This window comes from Acanthochromis polyacanthus, chromosome 10 (assembly GCF_021347895.1).
Source record: "Acanthochromis polyacanthus isolate Apoly-LR-REF ecotype Palm Island chromosome 10, KAUST_Apoly_ChrSc, whole genome shotgun sequence".
NCBI classification, from domain to species: Eukaryota; Metazoa; Chordata; class Actinopteri; family Pomacentridae; genus Acanthochromis; species Acanthochromis polyacanthus.
In genome coordinates this window covers 18296986-18322999 of record NC_067122.1, presented here as the reverse complement: position 1 = coordinate 18322999, position 26014 = coordinate 18296986, and the positions used below count along the sequence as shown (strand labels likewise).

At 40.3% G+C, this 26014-nt stretch overlaps 1 protein-coding gene across 1 annotated transcript; it reads left to right on the top strand.

Moving 5' to 3' along the window:
• The first annotated feature begins 1476 nt into the window (after positions 1-1476).
• Positions 1477-23255, top strand: LOC110948184 (neuronal acetylcholine receptor subunit beta-2-like). The gene is made up of 6 exons (XM_022189607.2): positions 1477-2199; positions 11761-11906; positions 13055-13099; positions 13505-13614; positions 18265-19246; positions 20897-23255. The coding sequence occupies exons 1-6, from the start codon at positions 2148-2150 to the stop codon at positions 21050-21052; spliced, it is 1491 nt and encodes a 496-aa protein (XP_022045299.1). The 5' UTR covers positions 1477-2147; the 3' UTR covers positions 21053-23255.
• The last annotated feature ends 2759 nt before the right edge of the window (positions 23256-26014 follow it).

Genomic DNA, 26014 nt, shown 5'->3' with positions numbered 1-26014 from the left:
AACACTCGAACACAACAAGCCTGTGACCAGTTCAGACGGCCTCACCACATCATGACTGTGTAAAACAAAGTGTCGCTTCTCATGGTTCCCCCTTGTTTATCAGAAGGGAGGTGAATTACATCTGGTTTACTACTTACAGGCTCCTGTTGATTGGCAAAGACAGATTTAACAAACACTTACTGGGGCTTTGTTATTACTGTTTTTGGATGAATGCAGACAGTTGATTTGATGAGCTGAAGATGATTAATGATTTCGACGATGAGTTTTCACGTTGTGTTGGGTATCCCCGATTCAGGTTTTGTGTTCAAATCAGATGATTTTGTCTGAAACAGGTGGCAGCCTCTTGATCACAGGACTGTTGCTCCAAGTTATATTGTGTTGTCCTGCAGCTTAGAGTGACCTTTGATTTCCTGGTGGTGATGAGTGGAGAACAGATAGATAGATAGACTTACTGTAACTGTCTGTCCCAAATGGTGACAGAAATTCTTCTTTGACAGGCTCCAACAATAAAATACAACACATAAAAACACACTGAAAACGCAAGCTCACAAGTAGATGTCTAAAAGAAATGCTAAAAAGAAAGAGCAGCTGATAAAAATAAATAAAAATGTAGTGCTCAGTGTCTTTTTTTTTGTTCAGGGTGGTTATTGCAATGGGGAAAAATGATTTTTTGTAGATGTTTTTGCGGGCCATTGGGACTTTGTAACGTCTACCTGATGGCACTAACTGGAAGGAGTGATGAAGGGAGTGAGAGGGGTCCTCTGTGATCAGGGTGACTTTCCTGATCACAGAGCGGTTAAATAGTTCAGAGATATGAGTCTGTGGTGAACCAATGGTTTTTCTGGCCTGATTGACAATACAGGAGAGTTTTGTTTTGTGTTTAGCAGAGAGGGAGCTGTACCAGGATGAAATGTTGAATGTGAGGATGGATTCAATGAGTGAGGTATAAACCAGGGTTAAAAATGCCTCTGCTGACATTAAAAGTCTTCAGTTTCCTCAGAAGGTGAAGGCGCTGCTGTGCTTTTTGTAAACTGAATCAGCATGATCCCCAAACAACAGGTTGGTGTCAATCTCTGTTCCCAAATGTTAAAAACTTCAACCTGCTCCACAGACTGATCCTGTATATTGAAAGGTGTAAAAACCCCAAAGGGACCAACCACATATCACATTCACTGAATCATTATTATTTCAAATGGCGGGCTGTCAGGATCCAAAGGTTTCCTTGCTTTTTTAAATATGTAAAATGTCATGACCTCCACATGGCTAATCTCCACACTCCATTTCTCAGTGAGGAGCAAACAGCTGGACCACAATGTGCTCAATGCAGATAACAAAGCCTTTAGTCTGCTTCCAAGAACCTGCTCCACTCTCTGAATTATAGACTTTAATTTGTAGATTAGAGAAATTCAATCAGATAAAATTTTCTTCTTGTAGTTCAAGCAAAACACTTGAAGTTGAGCTTCACAAACGCTGATGAAGCCACATTTCACTGAACGGATTCTTTCAAACGGACGAGATAAGGTTGCTTTCAGTGGCTTCTGGGTACTAAATGTCGTCCCTGGGGGGTTTCTAACTCTTATCATTTCCTCTTTGTTGTCACACATGTCAAAGTGTGTCGATCAGGACGGCAGAGAGCAAGTGACGCCCGGTGGGGGAGCGCACTGGGCGGGCACGGCGACGCGAGGACCGGGGCGCTTAAATCTTTTATCTTAAGAATGGCCGCTTTGGTGATAACAGGCTTGGCGTATCCCCACTAACTGCTGACCCAAATTCCCCAGGAAAACCTTGTTTGCATCGCTAAGGAAGAATTAAGGGGCGACTCTGTTCCGTACAGCCGGTTTCAGCTGCGCGCAATCACAGCTCCAGGAGCAGCGCTGGAGTCGGTGCGCTCTGGCAGAAAGCATCCAGCCTCCTCATCTCACGGCTCAGACGGTGCTCCTTTAGATGCCTCCAAGCTCCATCCACCGACTCTCATCTGCGGAATCCCTCGCAATGAAACCGCTATAATCCGTCCCGTCTTCTTCTTTTTTCTTTTTTCTTTAACACATTACTTACTACAAACAAGAGAAAAGGCGAGAAACACTCTTCATCTGCAAGTTTTAGTGTGTGTGTGTGTGTGTGTGTGTCGCACTGGAGGGGAGGAAGCGATGGCAGTCCCGGTGAAAGCAGCGTTGGCTCTCCTGGTTCTCACCGTGGCAAGTGAGTAATCTTTTTAAATCCTCGCGGTACGGGACGGGGGCTTCTACTTTGGGGCGTTAATCACACAATTTTTGGAAGTCAATGGCAACATGGCGCGCTCTGTTTAATCCATACGCATGCCAATTATTAGAATAATACTGAAGAGTAATGCTTAATGCTGCCAAACGACCACAATGGAACTCTTACGGGACAATACCCTCTGTTAATTTGTTTTGGTAAACGTTTAAGCCACTCTTTCCCTTCGGTTGTGCTGGAAAGCAGGCCGGTGGGGATCAGTAGTGGCGTTTTCGTGCGTCAGACACTTCAGCACGTGATTTTTCTGCACGCCTCAATTAACCAACTTGGTCCTATTTACACATCAAGCCAGCGCAATCATCCTGAAATTTGGACAAGGGGTGTGAAATTTGTGAAAGGCGTGCTGCTATCACGCACATTTCCCTTCTGTCCTGACCTCTGATTTACACAGCAAATGGTTTTCTTCTCACTCATTAAACAGTGGCATAAATGGGGCTCTAACTGGAGACACAATTAGGGCTTTTAATCTACATGAAACCTCACGATGGGCTTTCTGTGGGACCTTGCTGCGTCTTACTGCCTGCAGTGGTGCACCAGGACCATTTGATATTAATAGCAACAATCTAAATGGACTGTTTGCTCACAGTGAACCTTTGACGTGCTGCACTTATGTCAGGTGATACTCAGTAGAAGCAATTTCTGTTGTTTTTCTATCAAATGAAGCAACTTATGAGCAGCTGTCTCTGATTGTGAATGAGGCTGGAGGGGAATATTCAGGCAGGAGCTGTCCAAGGTGCTGAAATGGGATCTTTCTGCACAGGAATAAACATGACAAAGACCAGGTCTTTGGTTCCACAGTGTCAGTGAGTGTTTTGATGGCGATACAGTTAAGTTAATATGTTTGTCTTTGCCCTGGTAAAACAGGACTAAATTTTGTCCAGAAAGCTGATCATTATTGTTCTTTAGATTTAGAATTGTGAAGGGGAACAACTTTTTACGTTCTAAAGATGAATGTTCCTGGACGTCACAACTAAATCGGTGTAAATAAATCACTGATTAGGGATGATTTTCATCCTCGCTACCATGAGCTAGGAGGTTTTAAACTGTAATAGTGTTATCCCAGACAAAATATTAAAGAATAAGGCTCAATAGCTAAATTTATAAGAAACGTAAAGCTTAAAATGACCCACAACAGATGGGAACCTTCATTTAACTGTATCTAAAAAAACCAAGCACTAGAAAGGTGGATTTGTTATTAAAACAGTTAAACACCAAGTTCATAGAGCCAACTTTGTCTCTTTTCTGTGACTTTTCCGTGTCACCTGTGCTCTGTCCATAATCAAGGAGTTGCATGTCTGTGGCTTCGTTCCTCCTATCCTAAACTACCCCCTGACTGTGACTGTAAAAGGGCTAAACCCAGTCAACCACTCAGCTGGGATATATTTGCTCCTTGTCTCATTCTGTCTACTGTTGGTTTCACTACCCTTTTCACTCTCTGTGCCAGCCACTGTCTGCTCCTGCACACCACATTGTCCTGTCTCACTGCATATTTTCACCATTTTCTCCCTACTTTGATGCTCATCTGACATATTCGGTTCTACATCTGTCTCCTGCGCTCTGTCTCTCCCTCTGTATCAGCTGTGTATTGTGGTGAATGTGCTAGTGTGGTGCTCTGGCTATACCCACTGAGATGTTCTCCTTATTAAGCTCTTGTGAAATGCCACTAAGTGCAAGACAGGGTCACACACTATCTGTATTTAGCATGTTGCACGAACCCCCCCCTCTCAACCCCTGACTGCTTCGCTGTAGCCCCCAGGTGAAACTTTGCATGTGGGTGTGCACAAATATGCAACTCAAAGTTTTGTCCTGGGGTTATTGTAAAGTTGTTATTTCTCGTTGTTTAATAAACTGCTGTTCGTGTGTGTATGTGTGTAACTGCAGATGTGCGTCCAGTCAGCAGGGCCCTGTGAGTCAATGCTTCATAGTAAACTGTTAGTCATTACGTTGGCACACTTGTTTGGATGCTGCATGACGCGGTCAGATGAACAGAGAGATCAGTGAGTTCATAAAACCTCAGCAGTGGTTACATGTAAAAGTGACACTGAGGGATCTGAGAACTTTTCCGGCATCCGTTGTTTGCCGTTCTTTCCTAAAGCTGCACATGTTCCTGCTCGGAAAAGAAAAGAGCAAAGCAGGACGGAAACACATGAGGGAGAGTTTGTGGCAGATAAAATAAAATTGTATTAAGAGGATAGTTTTTTTTTCTTTTTTTAAGACAGAAGGCACGTCTGTGAAGAGGAAAAGTTTGGGGCAAAAACAACCAACAGAAATCCCACGAGATGCTGAAAAGCTATAAATCTCAGGCGGCAGATTCACAATGACAAATTTTCTCCCTCAACCACGTGGCTGTGGATGCATATGAATGGCACATGGGTTGTCTTTTTTAGCATGACTGATTTGGGCAGTGCACCGAGTGAAGCCAAAGACAGCTGAAGCCTAAATTGTTTTGGCCTCAGAAAGGCCACCCCAGATGGTAACCCACTGAATAATTCACTTCCCTAAAAAGAAAGCTAGAGGATGCAGAATTGTTGTTTTTTTTTCTCTCTCTTTGCTCTTCACTGATGACACAGACTATCCATCCATCTGCATCAGTCAAACACAGCAGCATGTCTGAAAGGTTCATCTTTTTGTTTGATTTTGCACCATCTTTACGTTGTGATGGACACTGTGTTGACTTTATGTGGGCGAGAAAGACCTGGAGAATAATCTCTGATTGTGTTTGAGTCTCTGCGCAAGTAAGATGATGGCATTTTTATTTTAGCGCCGATGAATTATTGAGGTGTGGAGAGTGCAGTGAAGCGGACAGGAGTGTGTGTGTGGTGTGTGTGCATACATGTGTGATGAGACCTGCTGGTAGACTCCCCTAATGCTCCGTCTCTATTTGCATCAGCCTCATACACATCTCATTTTAGCCTCATCTACCGTTCTAACATTTTACTGTCAAACCCAGCACCTTACATCACTCTATACAATCCATACTGCGCCTCTTCACCGGCTTCAGTGCTCTTCTCTGCTCACATGGAGTAAACTGTCTTTCCCCAGTTTATTAATTTTTTGTGCTGGGTTTATTTTTACACTGCCCCCTTTACATTTTTAAGGCAATATGACATCTCTTATTTCTGTCGGGCAGAAGTCAGAGAGCAGTTGGGGAAGAGCAACTACATGAGGAACCACAGTACAGGGTCATACAATTATAAACTTAAATTATTTTCAGGTGAAAAGTCAAACCCCACAAAGGATCAATGTTTTTTACACCAGCCCTGCCTGTGTTAACTTTACATAATGTAAAACAAAGGTTACTCAAAGTGAACACATCAACAAACATCAAATACCAAATACCAATAATTATCAGCAAAAAACTTTAAGAAAATACTCCATCCATCCATTATCTATACACTGCTTAATCCTCCTTAGGGTCACGGGTGGGCTGGATCCCAGATGACTTAGTGTGAAGGACAGGTCACCAGTCTGTCACTGGGCTGCATATAGACACAAACAATCCCACTCACATTCACACCTACGGACAATTTAGAATCACCAGTTAACCTCAACCTTTTTTTGACTCTGGAGAACCTGGAGAAAACCAGAACATGCAAACTTCACACAGAAAGATCCCAGGTCTAGTCCGCGGTGCAAATTGAGGGATCATCTAACTGTGTGGCCATAGTGCTCACCACCAATCCACTGTTCAACTCGAAATTACTCCAGTCCAAAAATAAAAAAAAGTAATTTGGGTTTTCTTTAATAGTTCTTTGGAATTATCAAATATCTATTTCAGTCAACTCAAAATGACCAACTCTGGATTATTCCAGTGATCACACAACTCAAAGAAAAAAGAAGATACTCAAAGTTCACTCATCCAAAAGAAAGAATATCCTCACCCAAACAGAAAAAAAGCCTAAATCAGGTTTAATATTTAGTACCAAGTATTTTGGTGATTGCCACAATGTGTATTTTAACCCCTTGATGCCTATTGTCACAAATTTGAAACATACCACTTTCATTCAGACTGCAACTGAGATAGTGTATCCATTCCGGTTTGTGCATATTCAATATGTACCTCAGAACCTTTTGCAAGCACTGGTTTCTCGTAGGACCGGTCGGAGTGAGACGCAGTTATTATATATCTGTTATTATCATAATAATACATCTATGTATCTGTGTTCTATGTGTAACAGATAAATTAACAATCTCCACTTATTTTAGCATGAGCTAGAAAGCAAAAAAAAACAACACAAAAATGTTTTTTTTCTTTAATTGTAAATAAATTCAGGTGTCAAAGGGTTAAAGGTAAACTGCATCTATTTAATTCCTCCATAACAATCTCTCAATTAAGATTTTGTACAAAACTAGTTTTCTTGCATGTGTATGATGCATATACTCGATGTAAGTTTGTGGACGTGTTTGAATTTTGTGTATTATCACTAATATCTTAGTTTTATTTTTATTTTTAAAATCTTTTTGGATATCACTGGCTATTCACTTCTACGAACCTACCGAAAATTTCACAGAGAATAAAGAAATGATTTAGTTTTACACTTGTGTACAGTAAGAGACAGATGCATTAGAGGCAGAGAAAACTCTTGATCCAATTCAATCTTGTTTGACTTTCCTCTGCTAAATAGCCATATCCCTCAAACTTTGACATCACACGGGATCAGGGTCACAAATTACATTACACAGCTTTTACACAAGCTGACTACAAGCCCTCATGATGTGTAACCGGCGCTTAATGTGTAAAACTGGAGTACTGGTTCTTTAGTCAAAGCTTAATTAGAGTATATTCCTTCTTTGATCCTCGGTTGCATCATTGTAGTTACATAAGTGTCAATTATAGTTCGCTAAACTGCTAATCAGGCTCCTCAAAGTCAGTTTAGTGGGAATTCATGTGTTTGTCAGTGTTCTGGGGTATTATGTCCTTTGCTCATTAAGAGGGTTTTAATCCAATTAACCAAAGCAGACGGACAAACAAAGCTGAAAAACCAACAATGAGCAAACCCAACAGGATTTAGACAAAATGTGGTCTCAACTCCCAGAATCTAAAAACCTTTTAATTAGAACAAGAAATCAGCAGACCGTCATGTAGCAGTTTGCACTCTTATCACGTTTAAACAATGGATTGCTGCCACACTGTAATCCCATTAAGCAAATTTATGAATCGCTGTCTGTCATTCCCCATGAATCATCACCATAATATGACATGATCCTATTCCATTTCATCAGATGATTACACTAATCTGGAAATTGTTTTGTCTCACTTGGATGTTGCCATTGTTTACTGTGGTGGGTTTGTGTGCATCTATTGTCTTCTTACATGTGCCTCTGCCTCTTCTCTCTCTCTTATTCTGGCAGACGGAGCTCTCTGTCTCTCAGGACGTTTACCCCTTTGGGTTTAGTGTCACGTCATAGCTGCTCCGATGCTGGACACTTCTCCTGTCTCCTCCTCACATCAGAGCCTGCTGGAGGTTAATCTAGACTGACCAAGTGTAGAGTTTGTCTCTCCTTCCTGCACCTGCCTTTAAAGCTCACAGCCTCTTATTTTCACTTTCATCCTGACACGTCTCAAAACACATTGTCCTCTTGAATGGATATTGATAAGACAGCTGGGTGTATATGCAAGTGCCAAAACAAACACTATATGGATGTCCAAAGCTACCAACTGCACAACTTTGAGATGTTTGGACTCTACTTTAGTGCTGATGTCAGTGCAGGATTGTTTGCGCACCTGTTTATCATGAATGAGCTGACTATCTGATACTGTGCACTATATACAGATTATTCTACTGGAAATGGTAAACGATGTTAAACAAGGACACAGACATTAGATAGCAGTTGCATACTGGGTGAGGATGAGGTCATACTTTACACACTAGATGATTTAAGGCAATTAGAGGATGGATAACGCTGGAAAAGCTGCATAAGTTTCCCCTTTTTTTGCTGACATGTTAGGGTCAGATCACCTTCAAATACTGTGTTGTTTCAAGGTAAACACACCTCGGCCTGGAACAAGCAGCAGAACCCAATTATCTCTATGTCCACTGAGGTCTGGATGACCGACTCAAAACAGACTTCACTCCTAATCGTATCATCCCTCACGTAAGACATCGGCACAACTAATCCTATACTAAACAGCAAATGAAAAATTAAACAAATCCCACATTTCTAAGAAAGTTGGTTCTACACAGGACACAAACCTGAGTCCCTTGGGTTAAAGTTCTTTTTCATGACTCATGCCTCCACCTCCTAATGTGGACTTTGTGACTCTTTAAATGTAAAAATGTTTCCTACAATGTCAGTGTCTTACCTTGCATTGTTTTTTATTAAAACATACATGAAAATGCAGTTTAGCTGTATAGGAATGTAATTTTTGTGAGACAGGGTTGTTTACTGGTTCTTTGTTCAAGTTTAGATAATCATGAGATTAAGCAACGTATTGAGAAGATGGAGAATTACGGTGCTTTCGGCTGAGATTTACACAGTATCGACCTCTTATGCAACGGGCTGCTCTCTTGTCTATCTTTGCCCCTCCTGTCCTCAGTTTGTACTACCTTGTGAGCAGGGAAACCATAGCCAACAGTCATGTCAAGAAAATTTGATGTTGTTTGATTTCTGGGAGGCTTTTGTGACAGCTTTGTTTGTGCCTCACAAATAAAAACAGACAAGAAGAAAAACATTCCAAGAAATGTTAGAAGCAGGTACGAGACAAATCTGGAGGGGAAAAGAACAGTCTACTGAGCACCCAGAGAGCTCAGCTGGATGAGCGGGTGACCCACAAACAGGGGCTATATTCCCTGACGCAGCGGTCATGGGTTTGAATCCATTTACTGCATGTCATTCCCTCACTCTTCTAACCACATTTCCGGTGTCTATCTCCACTGTCCTAAGCATATTGTAGTCAAAAGTAATGTAGAACAACTTGGTGATGAGAAATCCATCTAAAGATTTACATTTCTTAATGTGTGTTGCATCAGAAGAGCAGAAAATTTCAACTATAAGCAAACAGGTTGTGGCTTTGCAAAAAGCGTTTAAAAATGTGCTGAAGTCTGGCATGGTCCGTGTTTTAAACCACTCACTGTTGTTGATGCTCTGTGACCCAGTCAGACATCGCTCTGTGTCGATTACATGGTTGAAATCAGCCCTGCGGTGGTACACTGTCTCACTGTATGCTTTTCTGTTAAAATGTGACTCATTACTGTCATATGAAGTGTATATTGCATGTAATGTTAACATGCAATAAGCAGCATGCAGCGTATATTATGTTAGGCGGAGGCAGGTATAAAACGTGTGTGTGTGCTGGACTGTCACTAAACACAGCATTACATCTGATCTCTTTGTGAGTGCAGAGGCATGAAAAGCTCATTCCCTCTGTCTCACACACACATGCATACACACACATTACTCTCATTGCTCTCATTACACATTCATTGCAACATCACTACAGCACCTAATTGGTGAGACCTCACAGCACGAGATTTAAACATCGCTTCACCAACTAGAGCCCTGGGCACGTGTGTGTGTGTGTGTGTGTGTGTGTGTGTGTGCTTCTGTTAGTGTGAGTTTTCTCATTATGATCCCATTTAGCAGAAATGGGAATCAAGAGTAAGTCATCATTGATCAGGAAGCTGACCAAGAAGCTGATGATAGGATTTTTCTCAGGTTTTATGTCATGTTTTCAAGAGCTTTTATTTACTCTTTCCATAGAAACCACACCGGAATGCAATGCTCCAAATGAGGCTGGAGATGTTCAATGAATGAACTGTTCAACAACACCCGTTTATTCCTCCAATGATGCTCTATTCATCATCCACTCATGGAATTTGTTTTGACATCAGTGTCACTTAAACCTTAACGAGGAAACGGTACGATTGCTGCCATGAGACTGTGTGGCTGTAAAGCTGAACCGTAGATTGCAATAAATTCATGGTTCACAAACAGGCTTACACTCATTTAACATGTAGAGAGCTCTCTCATGTGGCCCCAGTTCACCTTATCTAATCGCTTAAGAGACGTGAAGCATCTTCAACTTCCTGTGTAAACCCGATTTAAGTGCATCGTCCCAACGCTCGCTCCAATGACATGATGAAATTAGGAATGTCAGGATTTTTTTGAGGCAGTTGTAGACACTGTAGTTTGACATTTTTGGAAAGGCGTCCAGCAGAATGAGATTATATAATGACCAGAAGATATTTTAGCCTTATGTAACAGAAGTCGGAGTAGTTCCCCTAAGGTTTTCACGGTTTGCAGTAGAAACAACCAAGAGGAAAAACAAAATCCTTCTTCCTCTACTGTGATTAAAATCGCAGCTAATTTCTTGTCAGAGTTAATTATCAAGTGTAATTATTGGTACCATTTAATCCTCTCAGCCATAACTCCTACTGGTGGATTTATAAGGAATCTGTTAAAAAAAATCGCCATTTATCAGCAAAAACTACAAAAACTGATTGCATTTTCAATTTTCTGAGAGTTTAAAATTTAAGCTTAAAATCATGACATTTCATCAACATCAAGTCTATACATGCCTCATTTAAAAATTCACTAAAAACTAATCATTTGCACTGAACACAAAAAAAACAAACTAAAAATTCTGCACAGCTTAGCACAACTGGGAAGCTATTAGTAACTCAGCTACAATCAGCAGTTACCAGTAACAAAAATGCAGGGACTTTTTAAAATTTGGCTGCACTTCAGGCTGTACTTACACAGAGCAGATAAGAGAAGAGTCTAGAAACAAATTCAAAGTTTAATTAATAAGCAAAATATAAATAGTATTTAGAGTCACAATCTTTTCATTATTGGTAACACCTGTGCTCACAAAAATGTGTTATGTTTTGATTCCTTTTTTATTCTTTGAAATAAATAACAAAATATAACCCTTGTTTTGTCTTTTTTTTAAAGATTTATGGCCTGCTGACTGTTATTTGGCACAGAAAAACATTTTAGAGTTTCAGTGGAGTTACAGAACTTTATATTGCAGTGAAAAATGAGCCAACAGTGAGTAAAAATATAATATATAAAATATGATTACATTTTAGAGATCTATAGAGAGACAAATGAAACCAGAGTACATACTCAAGTACTGAAGTATTAATATAAAGAACCAGTGTTAATATTGGATCATAGTGACATTTGTCTAACACATCACAGCTGTCTGAAACTCCCAGTGTCTCTGACCTACAAATTCAATTCGAGGCTGACTTGAGTGGATTTTAAGGCCCCCAAAAGTACGATCAAAACATGAATGCGACAATATGTCAAGCTGACAGTGTTCAGCCAGGAGCGACTAAAAATAGTCGTAGAATGACACTTTTAAAGCTAAAACCTGACTCGAGCTTTTATATGATTGGAACACATTCACACCCCATCTCACTTGACCCCAAACACATGAACGGGATATTACATAATACACATTCTGACGCAGAGAATGATGCAGTTCATTTCAAAATGCGTTGTTTTTTTCTGTGTGTGTTTGTGTGTGTGTGTGCGCAGCTGCCTTGTGTGCGGAGGTGGAGGAGCGGCTGGTGAGTCACCTGTTGTCACCGGAGCGCTACAATAAGCTGATCAGACCAGCTGTCAACAACAGCCAGCAGGTCACCATTTACATCCAGGTGTCTCTAGCTCAGCTGATCAACGTGGTGAGGACACACGCACATGCACGCAAACACACTTTATTCAAAACCACATATGCTGTTCCCATCTGACAAGAAACGTTCCAACATCATAAAACTTTCCTCACAATGTTACATGATAGCAAAGGAGGAACGTTCTCAAACCAACATGACCTCAGATGACAGAATGTGTCTTTATAAAGAATGTTTTATAATGTTCCTGTAATTACATATATTAAGGCTCAAACATTTTGCCTTTTTTGAAGAACCACTTTATATAGTCAGGTCCATAATTTCTTGGAAAATGACACAATTTTCAGCATTTTCAGCTCTGTACATCACCACGGTTAAATGAAACAATCAAGACGTGTTTCAAGTGCAGAATTTCAGCTTTTATTTGAGGGCATTTGCATCCAAATCAGGTGAACGGTGCATGAATTACAACTCAACTCGGATAAACTAACATAATCACAAATCAAATTGTCACTTTCAATATTTGGCTAGAATTCCTTTGCAGTTAATGGCAGCCTGAAGTCTGGAACCCACAGACATCACCAGATGCTGGCTTTGGTGCGTGGTGATGCAGATGTGATGGTGTACAGAGCCGAAATGCTGAAAACAGTGTCAGTGTCCAAAAATGTACGGACCTGACTGTAGTATTTACTTTCAAAGGAACACTAAGGAAGGATGTTCTCTATATAACATTTAGAAACATTTTCAAGATGCTATTGAGACCTCAGATGACAGAATGTTCTTTGTAAGACGTTCATGTAATGTGATATATTACCAAAAATGGAACATTCTGCCTGTAAAGTTCTGAGGATGTTTTGGGGATGCTGTCAAGGAGCACATCTTGAGAATCTATAAAACCTTCCCACAGTGTTCCATGACAACAAAAGAGCAATGTTCTCAGTGCAACATGTAGTTTTGAGAATGTCAAGGTGTAGCAACCCAACAATCTTATCTCCAAAACAGTTTTAGAACATCTTTCGTTATATATCTTTAAGAACCACTAAAAGAAAACTTCCTGCTGAAAACATTAGCAGAACTTTGCAGAACATTATTGGGAAGGAAAAAAAAACTCTAGCTGTGTTGTCGGGAATCTAAAACTAAACGTGTACGTAGTTGTTACTTGTAAGCGGAGTCACTGCCTGAACTGCATGTTTCTGTTTCAGAATGAGAGGGAGCAGATCATGACCACCAACTGCTGGCTCTCTCAGGTTTGTGTCCAGAAACATCCTCTTGTGAGTCTCTATGTGAAGGTCTGGCCATGTGAAAACACTGCCTCTGAGTGGCTGATTCGAATTAATCATTGTCACTCACTTGCAAAAACACACAGTCATGTACATTTAGGTTTGTAGTGGTGCAGCAGTTTGAAGAAAAACATGCAAGGACATTTACTGAGTTCACTGGTAAGGTCACCTTATCGTATGTGAGGAAAAGACTTCAGTGTGCTGCAGTTTTAAATACAAAACCAGTCTTTATCTTCACATGCATGAGCCAACAATTTTATATATGATTTCTGAGTGCATCTATTTTATTTTGGACCCGTCATTTTTTACTTGTAATCATATTTGTTTGTGATTCATACATTCAAATACTATATTTGTGGACTTCTACCTCAGGTGTGGAACGACTACAGATTAATGTGGGATCCGGAAGAGTATGAAGGAATCAAGAAAATCCGACTCCCGACACAACACATCTGGCTGCCAGACATCGTTCTCTATAACAAGTATGTCTGCTGTGTGACAAACACAATGTATGTGTGTGTGTGTGTGTGTGTGTGTGTGTGTGTGTGTGTGTGTGTGTGTGTACTTGTTTCTGCTATACCAGTGGGGACTTTGACCTGACTATTTGCTATAAAGGTGGGGACTTGTCTTACGGTGGGGACCTAAAATGAGGTCCCCACGGGTGGCAACACCGTTTTCTTGGCCATATTGTTGTTAATAAAAAATGTAAAAGTGCAAAAACGTTTGTTTAGGGTTAGGCATTGATTTGGTGATGGTTAAGGTTAGGGTTAGGGTAAGGGTTAGGAGTTAGATATGAATGGGAGTCAATGGTAAGTCCCCACCGGTATAGAAAAACAAAAAGTGTGTGTGTGTGTGTGTGTGTGTGTGTGTGTTCAACTGATGAAAGTAGTGAAACTTCACAGTAATAGTTTCAAAAGCTCCATTTTCCTAAAAGGTTTGTCATCCTATCCTCTTATTCCATTCATCCTCTTATCTCTTTTTTTAATCCCACCTGCCACCTTTTGGGATAATACATGCTACCAAAACTGTTTTGTTAACACTGTCTGAAGCGTCTGCAGACAGCCTCGGGATAATGATTGGTCTTTTAAGGTCAGAGAAATTACAGTCTTTGCACGGGAGGCAGGATGGAGAGAAAACGAGATTTAAAATCTACCAGATGGATAAATTAAAACAGGGTTAATGTAGACACAGTGTCAAACATGAAGAGGTGGAAGAAGCAAAATGTAGTTAAAATAGCAAAGGAAAAGTCCTGGTGTGATCCCTATGAATCATGTGTTATTATATCTGACATTGTTACATTGTGTGTGTCAGCAGCAGGTTACTGGCGTAGCTGCTGCACGTAGAGCAAGTTTGAGCTACTTTATTTACAGCTATATGTACAGGGAAGCAGAAGGTAAGGAAAAACAAAGTTTATGATAGGTGGTTTTTCACTTTTTGGATGTTTTCTCAAATCCGTGATTTTTGGCGTGATATTAGATCATTTGAACATTTGTTTAAATGAAACCACGTGAGAAGTTTAGAGGGAAAATAATTTTTGGTAGAGTTGTTAACAACTTGACTGCTGTTTGTAAGACATGAGATACAAAAATGGTAAAAAAAAAAAAAAAACAGTGTTTTTTTTAAACAATGTGTTGCATTTTAATTGCTTTTAATGTCATCTATTGTGCAAAATCTTAAATCATCTTAAAATGTAACTCAAGCTGTTAAATAAATGCAGTGGAGGAAAAAGTACAATATTTCTATAATATGGTGGAGTGGAAGTATGAACGATCATTAAAAAAATATCAAGTAAAGTGCAAGTGCCTAAAAATTATACTTCGGTACAATACTTCAGTAAATGTAATTTTGTATGACAAAAACATGAACAGAATTTTCATCCTTCCCTGTTTCTTTTAAACGTTAATCCCATTGGTCACCACTTTTCACACATTTTGTCCAAACTTTGGCTATTGGTACCCTTACGAAAATACTAATTCACAACTCCACTTGAAGAAAAACTTGTCATATCAACTACAATCTGTCTGCCAAAACTCAACCTCATCTCTTTGTTTTTTTTTATTTCAGCTCGCAGTAATTTAAACACAATTAGGCTTCCAGTCAACATTAGCTGTGATTATACTGACTTCAGGTGGTGCTTTTTCTACCGTTACATACCTAGCTGAACGTAGGAGCGCATACAGAGTGAAAAACACAGAGGATAACAATGTTTAAGATTCATGCCTACACTGTTCTTCTGCATGGAATCATGTAATATGCACATAGCATTATGTCATGGCCTTTAAATTGAATGTATAAATCGACATCAGTCACCTATCAGACCCTCACAGTGCGTCTAAACACTATATAGATGCTGGACAACATGACATCTCTGTGTGGTACTGTGTGTTTTTGCAGATTGAACAGGAATGTACAAAATATTCATGTGAGAATATTTCAGTGCAGTTCAACAAATCCTCTTAGTGTACAAAATGACTGCAGGGCAAAATCAATACAGCAGAATGTCAGTGCTGTATAAAGTGAAGTCAAAGAGAAATTAGCTCATTGCTTCTATTCACTGGAGTGTTAGCCGACAGACACGAAGGCTCCTGGACTTCATCTCATCTGTCACCCACAGAGATCAACACCTGCGCCTCCTTTCCATCTGCTAGTTTCTTGTACGGCGTTAACGCTTAATTGTCACCGTGGGAATCGTGTTTCATTGCAGGAGTTGTGTCAGAGCACAGAACAGTTGCACATCTAATATAATAATTTGTCAGCATTTGTATTCAAATTGTTATATATCACTGTCAAAACTGTTAGCCTGTAGATCAGAAACAATAAGACCAAAAACTCTTTGTCTTTTAGGAAAGTTTCATTGAGAGCCAGGCTGTCTTTTGCAGTAAACACACACACACTAATGGACACTCATATCTAAAGCTGCTCGCTACAACCGCAGTCTGATCTGCTGGCCACTGAGCAGTTGGGGCTTGGGGTCCTTTTCTCAAGGGCATCTCAGGAGTGATAATGAGAGACGAGATGCAAGCTGCTGTGTTTTTTTTTCCCTCTCCCTGCTGAGATTTACCACTGTTAAAGTTCCACCTGAACTTATGAAATGGTCTGAATCAGAGCAATCATTTGTCGCACTGAATCAGGTCTAACCGCAAGATCCCTCTAGCAGCTGCTTTAGAGCTTTCAGTCATGACGCACGATTTTCTTCAGCAGATGGTGTTTCAAGAATGAACTTTGTATGTCAGATTTTAAGCCAGCATGGGTGAGAAGCCCCTAAAGAATTCAGAAAAAGTAACATTTTAACTTGATTGTTTTTCTCAGCTGCTGCGTCCGAGAAAAATTACGTACTTTTGTAAGTGTGACTGAGATAATGTGACGGACACATGGCTGTCTGGTTTGTTGCTTCCGTGTTTTGGTCAGCAGAGTCACCGCACCGTTTACAGGGCTTGTCGGCATTAAACTTTTACCAACACAGATTGCTGGTCAGCTAAAGAAGACATGAAGAGTGCGTCGGGTTAGGAGGCAAAATGATAGGTGATGATCAGCATTACTTTGAGACTTCAGGTTGACGTCTGGGAGAGCAGAGGTCACAGTGAGCAGGTGGGGCCTCTGCATTTTTAATTAGTCTGCATACACATCAGCAGTCCCAAACTATTAGAGACCAAGTGTGATGGTTGGATTCCTGACCTACTTTATAATTGATAGGTCACTTATTTATAATGCATCACATGCAGCCTTGGTGAGATGAAGAAAAACAGTCAGTCTCAGCAGATTTGCAGCTTGGGGGGGTCAGTTGTTGTCTCGTTGCTGACATGAGTCCCAGGCCGAGCTCCTCCACTGAGATGTTAAACACATTCCTTTGAATTCAAATTGTAACATTTGTCACCTGTGCAGATGTGCGGTGACAGTCATGAAATCCTTTTCTCAACATGCAATCAGCTTGAACTGCAAATTAATCTACTCTTTGTCTCCTGAAACAACATTGCAGCACTGAGTCTGATTTTGCACAAGTCCAACATGAATCTAACAAATGTATCAGATTTTAGCCCATGACATGCAGCACAGTGGTTCTTATTAAGTACATTAGGAGGTTTGGAAGAACCCGTAAATGAACACTCTAATGAAGCATAATGTTAATTAGCTGCCTCATGTATACTTCAGAATGAACTAACAAGTAATGTGTGATGTGGCCATTAAACCTGACACTTTACCCTGTTCGTCAGATTGAAAACAGACCCACAGAGGTCAGTGAGTGTAGGCACACGGGTGTTTCATTAAGGCAGCAATCATTTAATGCTTTGTTGTGATGATGACAAGGTAAGGAAAATAAATGCACCATGAGCACAAGCAGAATTGTGTTTAACTGGCCGATGCAGCGCTTTGTTGGATGAAGTAACATTATGCAAAAAAAAAAAAAAAAAAAAAAAAAAATATATATATATATATATATATATGTATAATCAGGTTAAACTGTTGCTGCTGGACTGTGTATGTTAACCTGAGCTTTCTGTATTGGCATTTGTTCATGCTGTTGTCTGATCACATCGTTACTCTGCTAAGCTCACCCCATTTCAACATCACCTGTTAAACTCTCTTACAAGAGTCATCGTTGTTACTCTGGTTCAATTACTGATGCAAGTGCCTCTGTCTGAACTACAAATATGTATTATTTCAAGTGTCCTTTGAAACTTCTATTGTTGATTTTCTCATACTTGGTTGTGGTGGTGGCAATATAAGCCAATTAATCAGATTTCTTTGACTAGACATTTCCTTCAGCTGCCCTTAGGGGAAACCCAAAGTGTTCCCCGACTACATAGGACATATTGAATAATCTCCCCAGTGCATTCTGTTCCTGCCCCAGGGTTTCCTCCAAGATGGATATTATGTGAATATCTATGTAAGTATATCCAGTGGGCATCCTCAAAGGGTGTTTGAAGCACCTGAACTGACTCCTTGAAATGCAAACAAGCTGCTGTTTTGCTCAGATCTGCTCTGTTCCTACATTTAAAAACTTTTATGTATGCATGGTACCATGCATGGTTGTAGTAGAAGTGTTGAATCTAATAGATGCTCCAGTAATCAGCTTGTCTGTCAGTGTTTGACTTTACTTTCACCTTTCTTTTGATCTCCTAACTTTTCCTCAGTGCTGATGGGACCTATGAAGTCTCCTTCTACTCCAACGCTGTGGTCTCCAACAACGGTGAAGTGGCCTGGCTCCCACCAGCTATCTACAAGTCGGCCTGCAAAATCGAAGTCCGTGATTTCCCCTTTGACCAGCAGAACTGCACCCTCAAGTTTCGCTCATGGACCTACGACCACACAGAGATCGATCTCATCCTCCTCAGCGATTATGCCTCACGTGATGACTTCAAACCCAGCGGCGAGTGGGATATTGTTTCACTACCTGGACGCAAGAATGAAGACCCCAATGATATCCGATACCTGGATATCACCTATGACTTTATTATCAGGAGGAAACCTCTGTTCTACACCATCAATCTGATCATTCCCTGCATTCTGATCACATCTTTAGCGATTCTGGTCTTCTACCTTCCATCAGACTGTGGTGAGAAGATGACTCTTTGTATCTCAGTGCTCCTGGCCCTGACTGTGTTTTTACTCCTTATCTCAAAGATTGTGCCACCCACATCTCTAGCAGTGCCTCTGATTGGGAAGTACCTAATGTTTACGATGGTGCTGGTCACCTTCTCCATCGTCACCAGCGTTTGTGTGCTCAATGTGCACCATCGGTCCCCCAGCACACACACCATGCCTCCTTGGGTCAAGCAAGTCTTCCTGTACCGGCTCCCCTCTTTCCTCTTCATGCGGAGACCCGGAAAGTCCAACATTCGCGAGCGGTTCCGGAAAAAACACCAGAAGCAAAACCAGAAGCTGTGTGGAGCAGATGGTGGGATTGGAAGCTCTGCAGGAATGGCAGATTCCTCCTCGTCCTTCTTTGTCAATGAAGACTCAGCCAAACGCTACGGCTGGAGGATCAGTGACTTGTCTGAGAACACGGAGTTCAGGAGGAGGATGACGCTCAAGTATAACATAGATGTGGAGGATGCAGTGGATGGAGTACGCTACATCGCTGACAAGATGAAAACCGAGGATGATGATGAGGGGGTACGTATCTGGAGGAAGTATCTGCATATACACTGTCATTCAAAAGTTTGGGGTCACTTAGAAATGTGCTTATTTCTGAAAGAAAATCATTTATTTTACAATGTAGACTAGATTAAATTAATCAGAAATGCAGTCTGATTTTTAAAGGAATATCTACATAGGGGTAGAGACCCTTTTCCAGCAACCATCACTCCTGTGTTCTAATGCTACATTATGTTAGCTAATGGTGTTGAAAGGCTAATTGATTATTAGAAAATCTTTTTGCAATTATATTAGCACATGAATAAAAATGTGAATTTTCACAGAAAACATGAAATTGCCTGGGTGAACCTAAACAAAGTGAGCCATGACATAGAGTCCACTTGTGTTTTTTTTTCTCATACGGTAAATTATTTAATTGTCATATAAGCAATTTTTGTTTTAAAAGGGCTTTTAATGACATTTGTGGCAGCATTGCCATTTCAAGAATATGCCTTTTCACATTTCATATGACTCTATGAATAGCAAAGATGGCCTGCCTGTCGGCACATTGCTTTGATACTGACTTAAAGATAGTGAAAGGATTGACATGAGACCTTGTACAGACATTGATAGATTTTTTCTGAGTCCCATGATCCCACACTGCTTTTCCTAGTACTTTGTTGAATGACCTAATAAAACATGCAAAAGTACAACATTTGCTAAACTAAGATGGTGAACATAGAAAATATTCCACAGCGTGTTGCTGAACATCAACAAGTTAGCATGCTAACATTAAGATTTACTTCCAAACACTAAATGTTGCACTTTGGATCTTGGGAAAGTTGTTCCACTAACAAAGTGGAAATACTAGAAATACATTCCTAACTATTTACAACTGCAATGACACAATTTGACCAATTTTAAATTCTTTAGATACAGATTTTAACTGTAAATATACAGTTTGCTTTAGCTGTATGTACTGTCTATTCAATGTGAAGGATTACTTTATGTAAATTTGACTTTACTTTGCTTGTTTGTGCATATTTCATACTTTTTAAATTACATTTTTGCATGATTTTGATAATGAAGAAAATTAGCAACATCCATCCATCTATCCATTATCTGTACATCGCTTAATTCTCATTAGGGTCACGGGGGGGCTGGAGTCTATCCCAGCTGACTTAGGGTGAAGGCAGGGGACACACTGGACAGGTCACCAGTCTGTCACAGGGCTACATATAGAGACAAACAATCACACTCACATTCATATCTACGGTCTATTTAAAGTTACCAACTATTTTGAGCATATTTATGGACTGTGGGAGGAAGTTGGAGCACCAGGAGAAAACCAAAATTAGTAACATCAATAATACTTTTTTTTAAAAAGCTATAATGCCAAATGTGCGCGCTCAGAACCCTTAATGAGCAGCTTTAATTCAGTAATGAGTGAATTTGTACAATGTATATTTTCAGAAAAATGTCACGAATATGTGACTGTTTTTTTAATCAGTAAATAAATAAATATAAATAATTACCAGACACAAAATTGAATATGAAAAACTAATTACTAAATCAAATTCAATCAAATGTGAGAATTTAAATCACCTAAATAATATCAGTCCACTTTAGAGTCCACTATGAACCAAACAGTGGCAGTATTTAACATCTAACTTCTCTTCCTCTCTGCAGATCATTGAGGACTGGAAATACGTGGCCATGGTGATCGATCGTCTCTTCCTGTGGATCTTTGTGTGTGTTTGTGTGGTCGGGACGCTGGGCCTCTTCATGCAGCCTCTGTTCCAGAGTTACAACACGCCTATTGTTGATGACGTGGAGCATAACTAAAATCTGAAGCCTGTACTTTGATCTCAACATGACCCAGAAACAAACTTTTAATCCTCCCAGAAACAGAGCTCTTATGGCATCCTAACACATAAAGTCGCACTTCTGCCTCTCACCGCTTCCTGACTGAGAATTGATAATGATGGACTTTAGCCCTCATCCATCACCTGCTCCTCCTCCATCTTCCTTTCATCTAAATGTCTCGCCACGCTCTGTCATGTACACCGGGAGCTTTTTATTTCAGCCAACCTGAAACCAACACATTAGCGGAGACACATTGGCAGAGAAAGAAAAAGAGAACCAGTACATTTACACCGCAAAATGTCTTTTGTGGTGTAAATCACAGTTCCAATTGCGTCATATTTTGGTGCCATAATCAAAGGAAAGAATGGCCAAAACTGCAAGATCCAACATTTAATTTACCACAAGTATCTTTTATCTTAAAATGTGAGGTGAAGGCACCTTTCAGCCATGATGCTCTCACTTGGGAATCAGCACAAATACAATTCTCCAAGGACTGACATGTAGCAGTATCTAAACAGCTTTACCTAAAATGTCAGATTGAAAATATATTGACCTTTATCACTGTTCACTAAGGTTTACCGGCCAACAGCAACTCAGGACTTTGTTTTTCTGTTCAGAATGAACTTGGTTTTGCTCTTTTCTAGCTCATATCTATGTCTGTGGTCACATTATAAATTAACATGAATATTGGGTGATCTGATCACAAATGGACACCTAAGCACAGAAGTGAATCATCCTTCGAAGACACAATAAGATCCAGTCACTAAGACTACATTGCAGGTGGTCTGGGCTGTGTATGTCTACATAAATTGAGCAGAGTCTATGTGACCACCTACTCAACTGCTGTCCTCACTCAGTAGGAGTACGTACTCATTCATGCACCAGCAGAATCATAGAAAAGTGCGTTGACTGACAACTAAAAAGATAACAGACAAAATGGTGATTTCTTCTTCTTAATCAAAAGAACAATGCACTTGGTCATTGCAAATGAAAATAATATATGTATTTATTTTTTTAACAAGCAGAAATGTGATTATGTGTGGTGACAGGAGATGTTCATGGAGGTGTGAAATGACACAAACAAGTTGTCCATTTGTGACTGGATCTCCAAAGATGCATGATAATGCCAGGTCTGAACAGAGCCACGGTGTCTAAATGAGGTTCCAGTGGCACCGAAGGGACATTTTTGGGGTAAGCATGCGCAGAAGAAGGCACAGACTTTTTTATACTTTGCATTTTGTTGATTCAAAGAGCTTAAAATGAACAAAGCCACAGAATCTCACAAGTCAACTCAGCTAGTTGATATGGGGCTCATATCGCTAACGCACCCCTGAAGAGAAGAATCTGTGTGGGAACACAGAAGAAGAAGCTCACTCTCCCTGCGTCATTTTGCCAGTAGCACACATACTGAAAGAATTTTTATATCTGCCTTCAAGATGAGACTGAGAGGACACAAAACGGCCGACTGCTTAAATAGAAATGGATGGGAGGGTGTGAGGCAGTGCCCAGCCTGTTTTTGTGCTCACATAACTCACTGTGCAAACTCTGGCCTGATTTATTCTATGACCATCTGCTGTTGTGATGTTTGAAAGCAGCTTTGTTTTAAATGAAGGATGGAGGTTACAATTTTAAAAAATTCTTTAGTGGCCACAAGGCTGTTGCTGCTCACGTGCGTCTTTTAAAGGTACAGTACGCTGGTTTTGTCGGCGTAATTTGTCAGCATCCATCACCAAGGAAACCAGCAGTAATAATATTGTACAGTATTTTATACACTCTGACCTGGAACAAAAATAACCAAACAGCTTGTGTCTTCACTTGCATTACCGTCCATCATATTGTATGCTTTATAATCGCGTTCTGTTTGCAGAGACGTTACTTGAATCCGTGTCCAGTGATTATTTCTCGCGGGTGTTCTAACATGTCACTATCATAATGCACTCGTCTGCCACTGCTGCCAAAGTTAGCCGGGAAATAGTGTACTGTACTAATCCAGCAGTTTTGATTTTCCTTCATCTTTGTTTTCTCAGTGGATGGTGAAATGAAATGTGTTTTTTTTCTTTTTCTTCCCACTGGTCGGTCATGTTGTGTGACTTGTTGAGTTTCGTCTTGCAGGACGGAACTGTGATGGGACCTGATATCTTGTTAAGTGGATCAATAAAGGGAAATGAAAGCATTAAGTGGACCTGATGAATGGCATGCGCATTAATTGATCATTGTGTCATGCAGTTTTTCATTATAATATCATAAACATGCCCCAGGTTCTACATTAATCTCTTTAGCATTTCACTGACGCTCACAGTTTCCTCACCAGCTCTTGCTTTGTTTCAAATTTGTATTTCCTTCTTGGTACTTTTGCTCCTGTGTGTGAACTGTCCTGCGTCAGGGCTAAATATTAGTCAGCTGAGCACAGATTCATTAGACAGTCTAGTATCCTCAGGGGTGCAGCCTCACCTTCTGTTAGCTAAAGATGGCAGCTCTCCTCTTCTTTATCACATGACAACTACTTACCAAAATGTGCCACATAGACCTACAAAAGGGACGGAAGCCATGCGATGTAATCACATTTTACACAATCTTACTTTAAGTTTGGAGCTGATCTACTGTTGTCCTAATAATACTTCTGAGATACAAGTAAAGATTCAGATTAACCTTTAGCAATAACAGCATTAGTTAAGATTTTATTACGATGATTTTCCAGATTACTTACAGTTTCTGCAAGAGTCTGCATGGCCATTTTAAGGTCTCTGATTATCTATTATTCTTCCAAACCTGACAAGAAAACAAGCCTGTATTTCCCAGGAATTGCTGATGCTCCCAGCAGATAATACAGAGTCATAAAAATTTTCCAGCAAACATCCTCTCTCTCTCTCTCTCTCTCTCTCTCGCTCTCGCTCTCTCTCTCTCACACACACACACACAGAGTTGTGTTTCTATCCCTTCAAGAGAACACTGCATTTACTTGATTACATTTTTCAAAATCTACTACAACCCTGTCCATAACCACTACTTGCCCCAGCATTAAACCAAGTGTTTATCCTCACATTTTATGATATATGTCATGGAGATTTGCTTATTGTCCCTCAAAGGGAAGTGAGACCCTACAACATGACCGTGTAAACGGATTTCACCTCTAATCTTAAACTGATTCTATCTTGAGCCAGGACCTCACCCTCACACAGCTCTTTGAAGATGTGACAGACAGTAAAAATCTGCTCACACTGCACAGTAGATGGTTTATAAGTGAAATTAGTTCACACAAACTGACATGTACACACACAGACACACACACAGTGGCATAATCCTACAGATGTAGTGACAGACAGTAAATTGGAATTGGATTCAGCAATCATGGCTCATATTTGTCCCCTTGTCTTTCCCTCGTATGACACATAAATTAGACACTTGACATCTGCATCAATTTTCATTAGGAGCGCTGCCAAATGAGTGTAGGGAGGAATTGAGCGGTGAGGAGTGTTGTTGTTCTTGGTCTGAGGAGCTGCAGAGTTGCATCACATTTTGATCTGTAAACATTATTTAACTTTTAATTCAGTTTTAATTGTATTTGCTGCCATTTGACATTCATTTGCATAACATCCTGTGATATTATCTTATGCTTCTGTGTGTATTTATGTTATTTCAATAGGTCAATTTTGTGGGATGCTTCTTAAAATTTTTCTTTTGAGAACTGGTTTCCAGTTTGAGGATGTATTTCTGAATCTGCCTTTGTGTAGCGTAAGAGTAGTTTTACAGAGTCAGAGCGGAGGTGAGCTGGTGTGCTGAAGTTGCACTAAATGATGGTGGGTTGAGTGTGGAGATAGAAGGAAAAACTACATAGATGACCATATTCTAAAGAAGGCTTCAGTGTAGACTTACAACTGAGTCACTTTTAGGCATAAGAGATGAAGTTTTTAAGGGTTTAATCAATGACTATGGAGGCACTTTAAATAAATTTTGACTATTGCTTGACAATGGAAGGGTTTAGTCGATATGTCTGTCCCAGTGCAACACATATATCTCTAAAAAAGACAAAAAAAACCCCAACAAAGAGCAATGCAAAGAGACAACCAATTGAAAGTATTTTCAAGCTTATCCTGATTCCAAAGATGCTTCTTGACCTGGGAATTGGTAACCTGGCAATAGCCAGATTAATAATTGTGTAGTACTTGATAGTACTCCACAATATCAATCTGGGACCGCTCCATGTAAATCCGTTTGGAGGAAAGAGGCACGGATTGGACAATGCAACAGTATGTCCCGCCTCTTACAGGTTTGTTTTTAGCCAATCGCGGGATCTTCACAACGAGTGGAGCCAATTGGTAGATTAAACTCTTACCAAAACCCGTTGGTAAAAAAGCACAAACATCTTTACCATCCAGAAATGCGCAAAGCGCCTCTCGTTGTTCTTCCTTCAAAGAAGCGATACGAGATTCGGCTAAAACTGACTTAATAGCAGCATCTACACAATCGTTGTCCTCCGTTGCCATGTTTGTTTTGATCTACTGGTGCTTGGTGTCGTCTTCACACCCGGATATCCCGCCCCACGCACGAATACTGCTGCGTGATTGGCCCGTGCCAACTTGGCTCTGTCCGAACAGTGAAAGCGGGAGCGGTACAAGATGCTTTCTTGAGAGATTTGTGAACTCTCAAATATCGCGAGAAATCAACTTGCTGGCAAGGTTAGGGAATTGGCTTGTTGTGGGTAACTTGTATCAGCTAACAAGTTTGTTGACTGTCCATAACAAAAAACAAACAAACAAACAAAAACCTGAAAAACTAGGTTACCCACAGAATATTCCCTCAGCAGTACTCAGATTTACCCACCTGTCTCACTGGCTTATACTGTAGAATCAGCCCTCAACAGGACTGCCTCCTAAATACAGTGAAACTTGTGTCCCTTTAGAGGTGAACTCCTTCCATGATGGCATCACCGCATAAAGGCCC

Excerpts from the sequence above, each read along its gene's own strand:
- LOC110948184 (XM_022189607.2), top strand. The coding sequence starts at position 2,148 with ATGGCAGTCCCGGTGAAAGCAGCGTTGGCTCTCCTGGTTCTCACCGTG. Across the intron at positions 2,200-11,760 it reads CCTGGTTCTCACCGTGGCAA|CTGCCTTGTGTGCGGAGGTG; the intron begins GTGAGTAATCTT and ends GTGTGTGCGCAG. Across the intron at positions 19,247-20,896 it reads CCGAGGATGATGATGAGGGG|ATCATTGAGGACTGGAAATA; the intron begins GTACGTATCTGG and ends TCCTCTCTGCAG.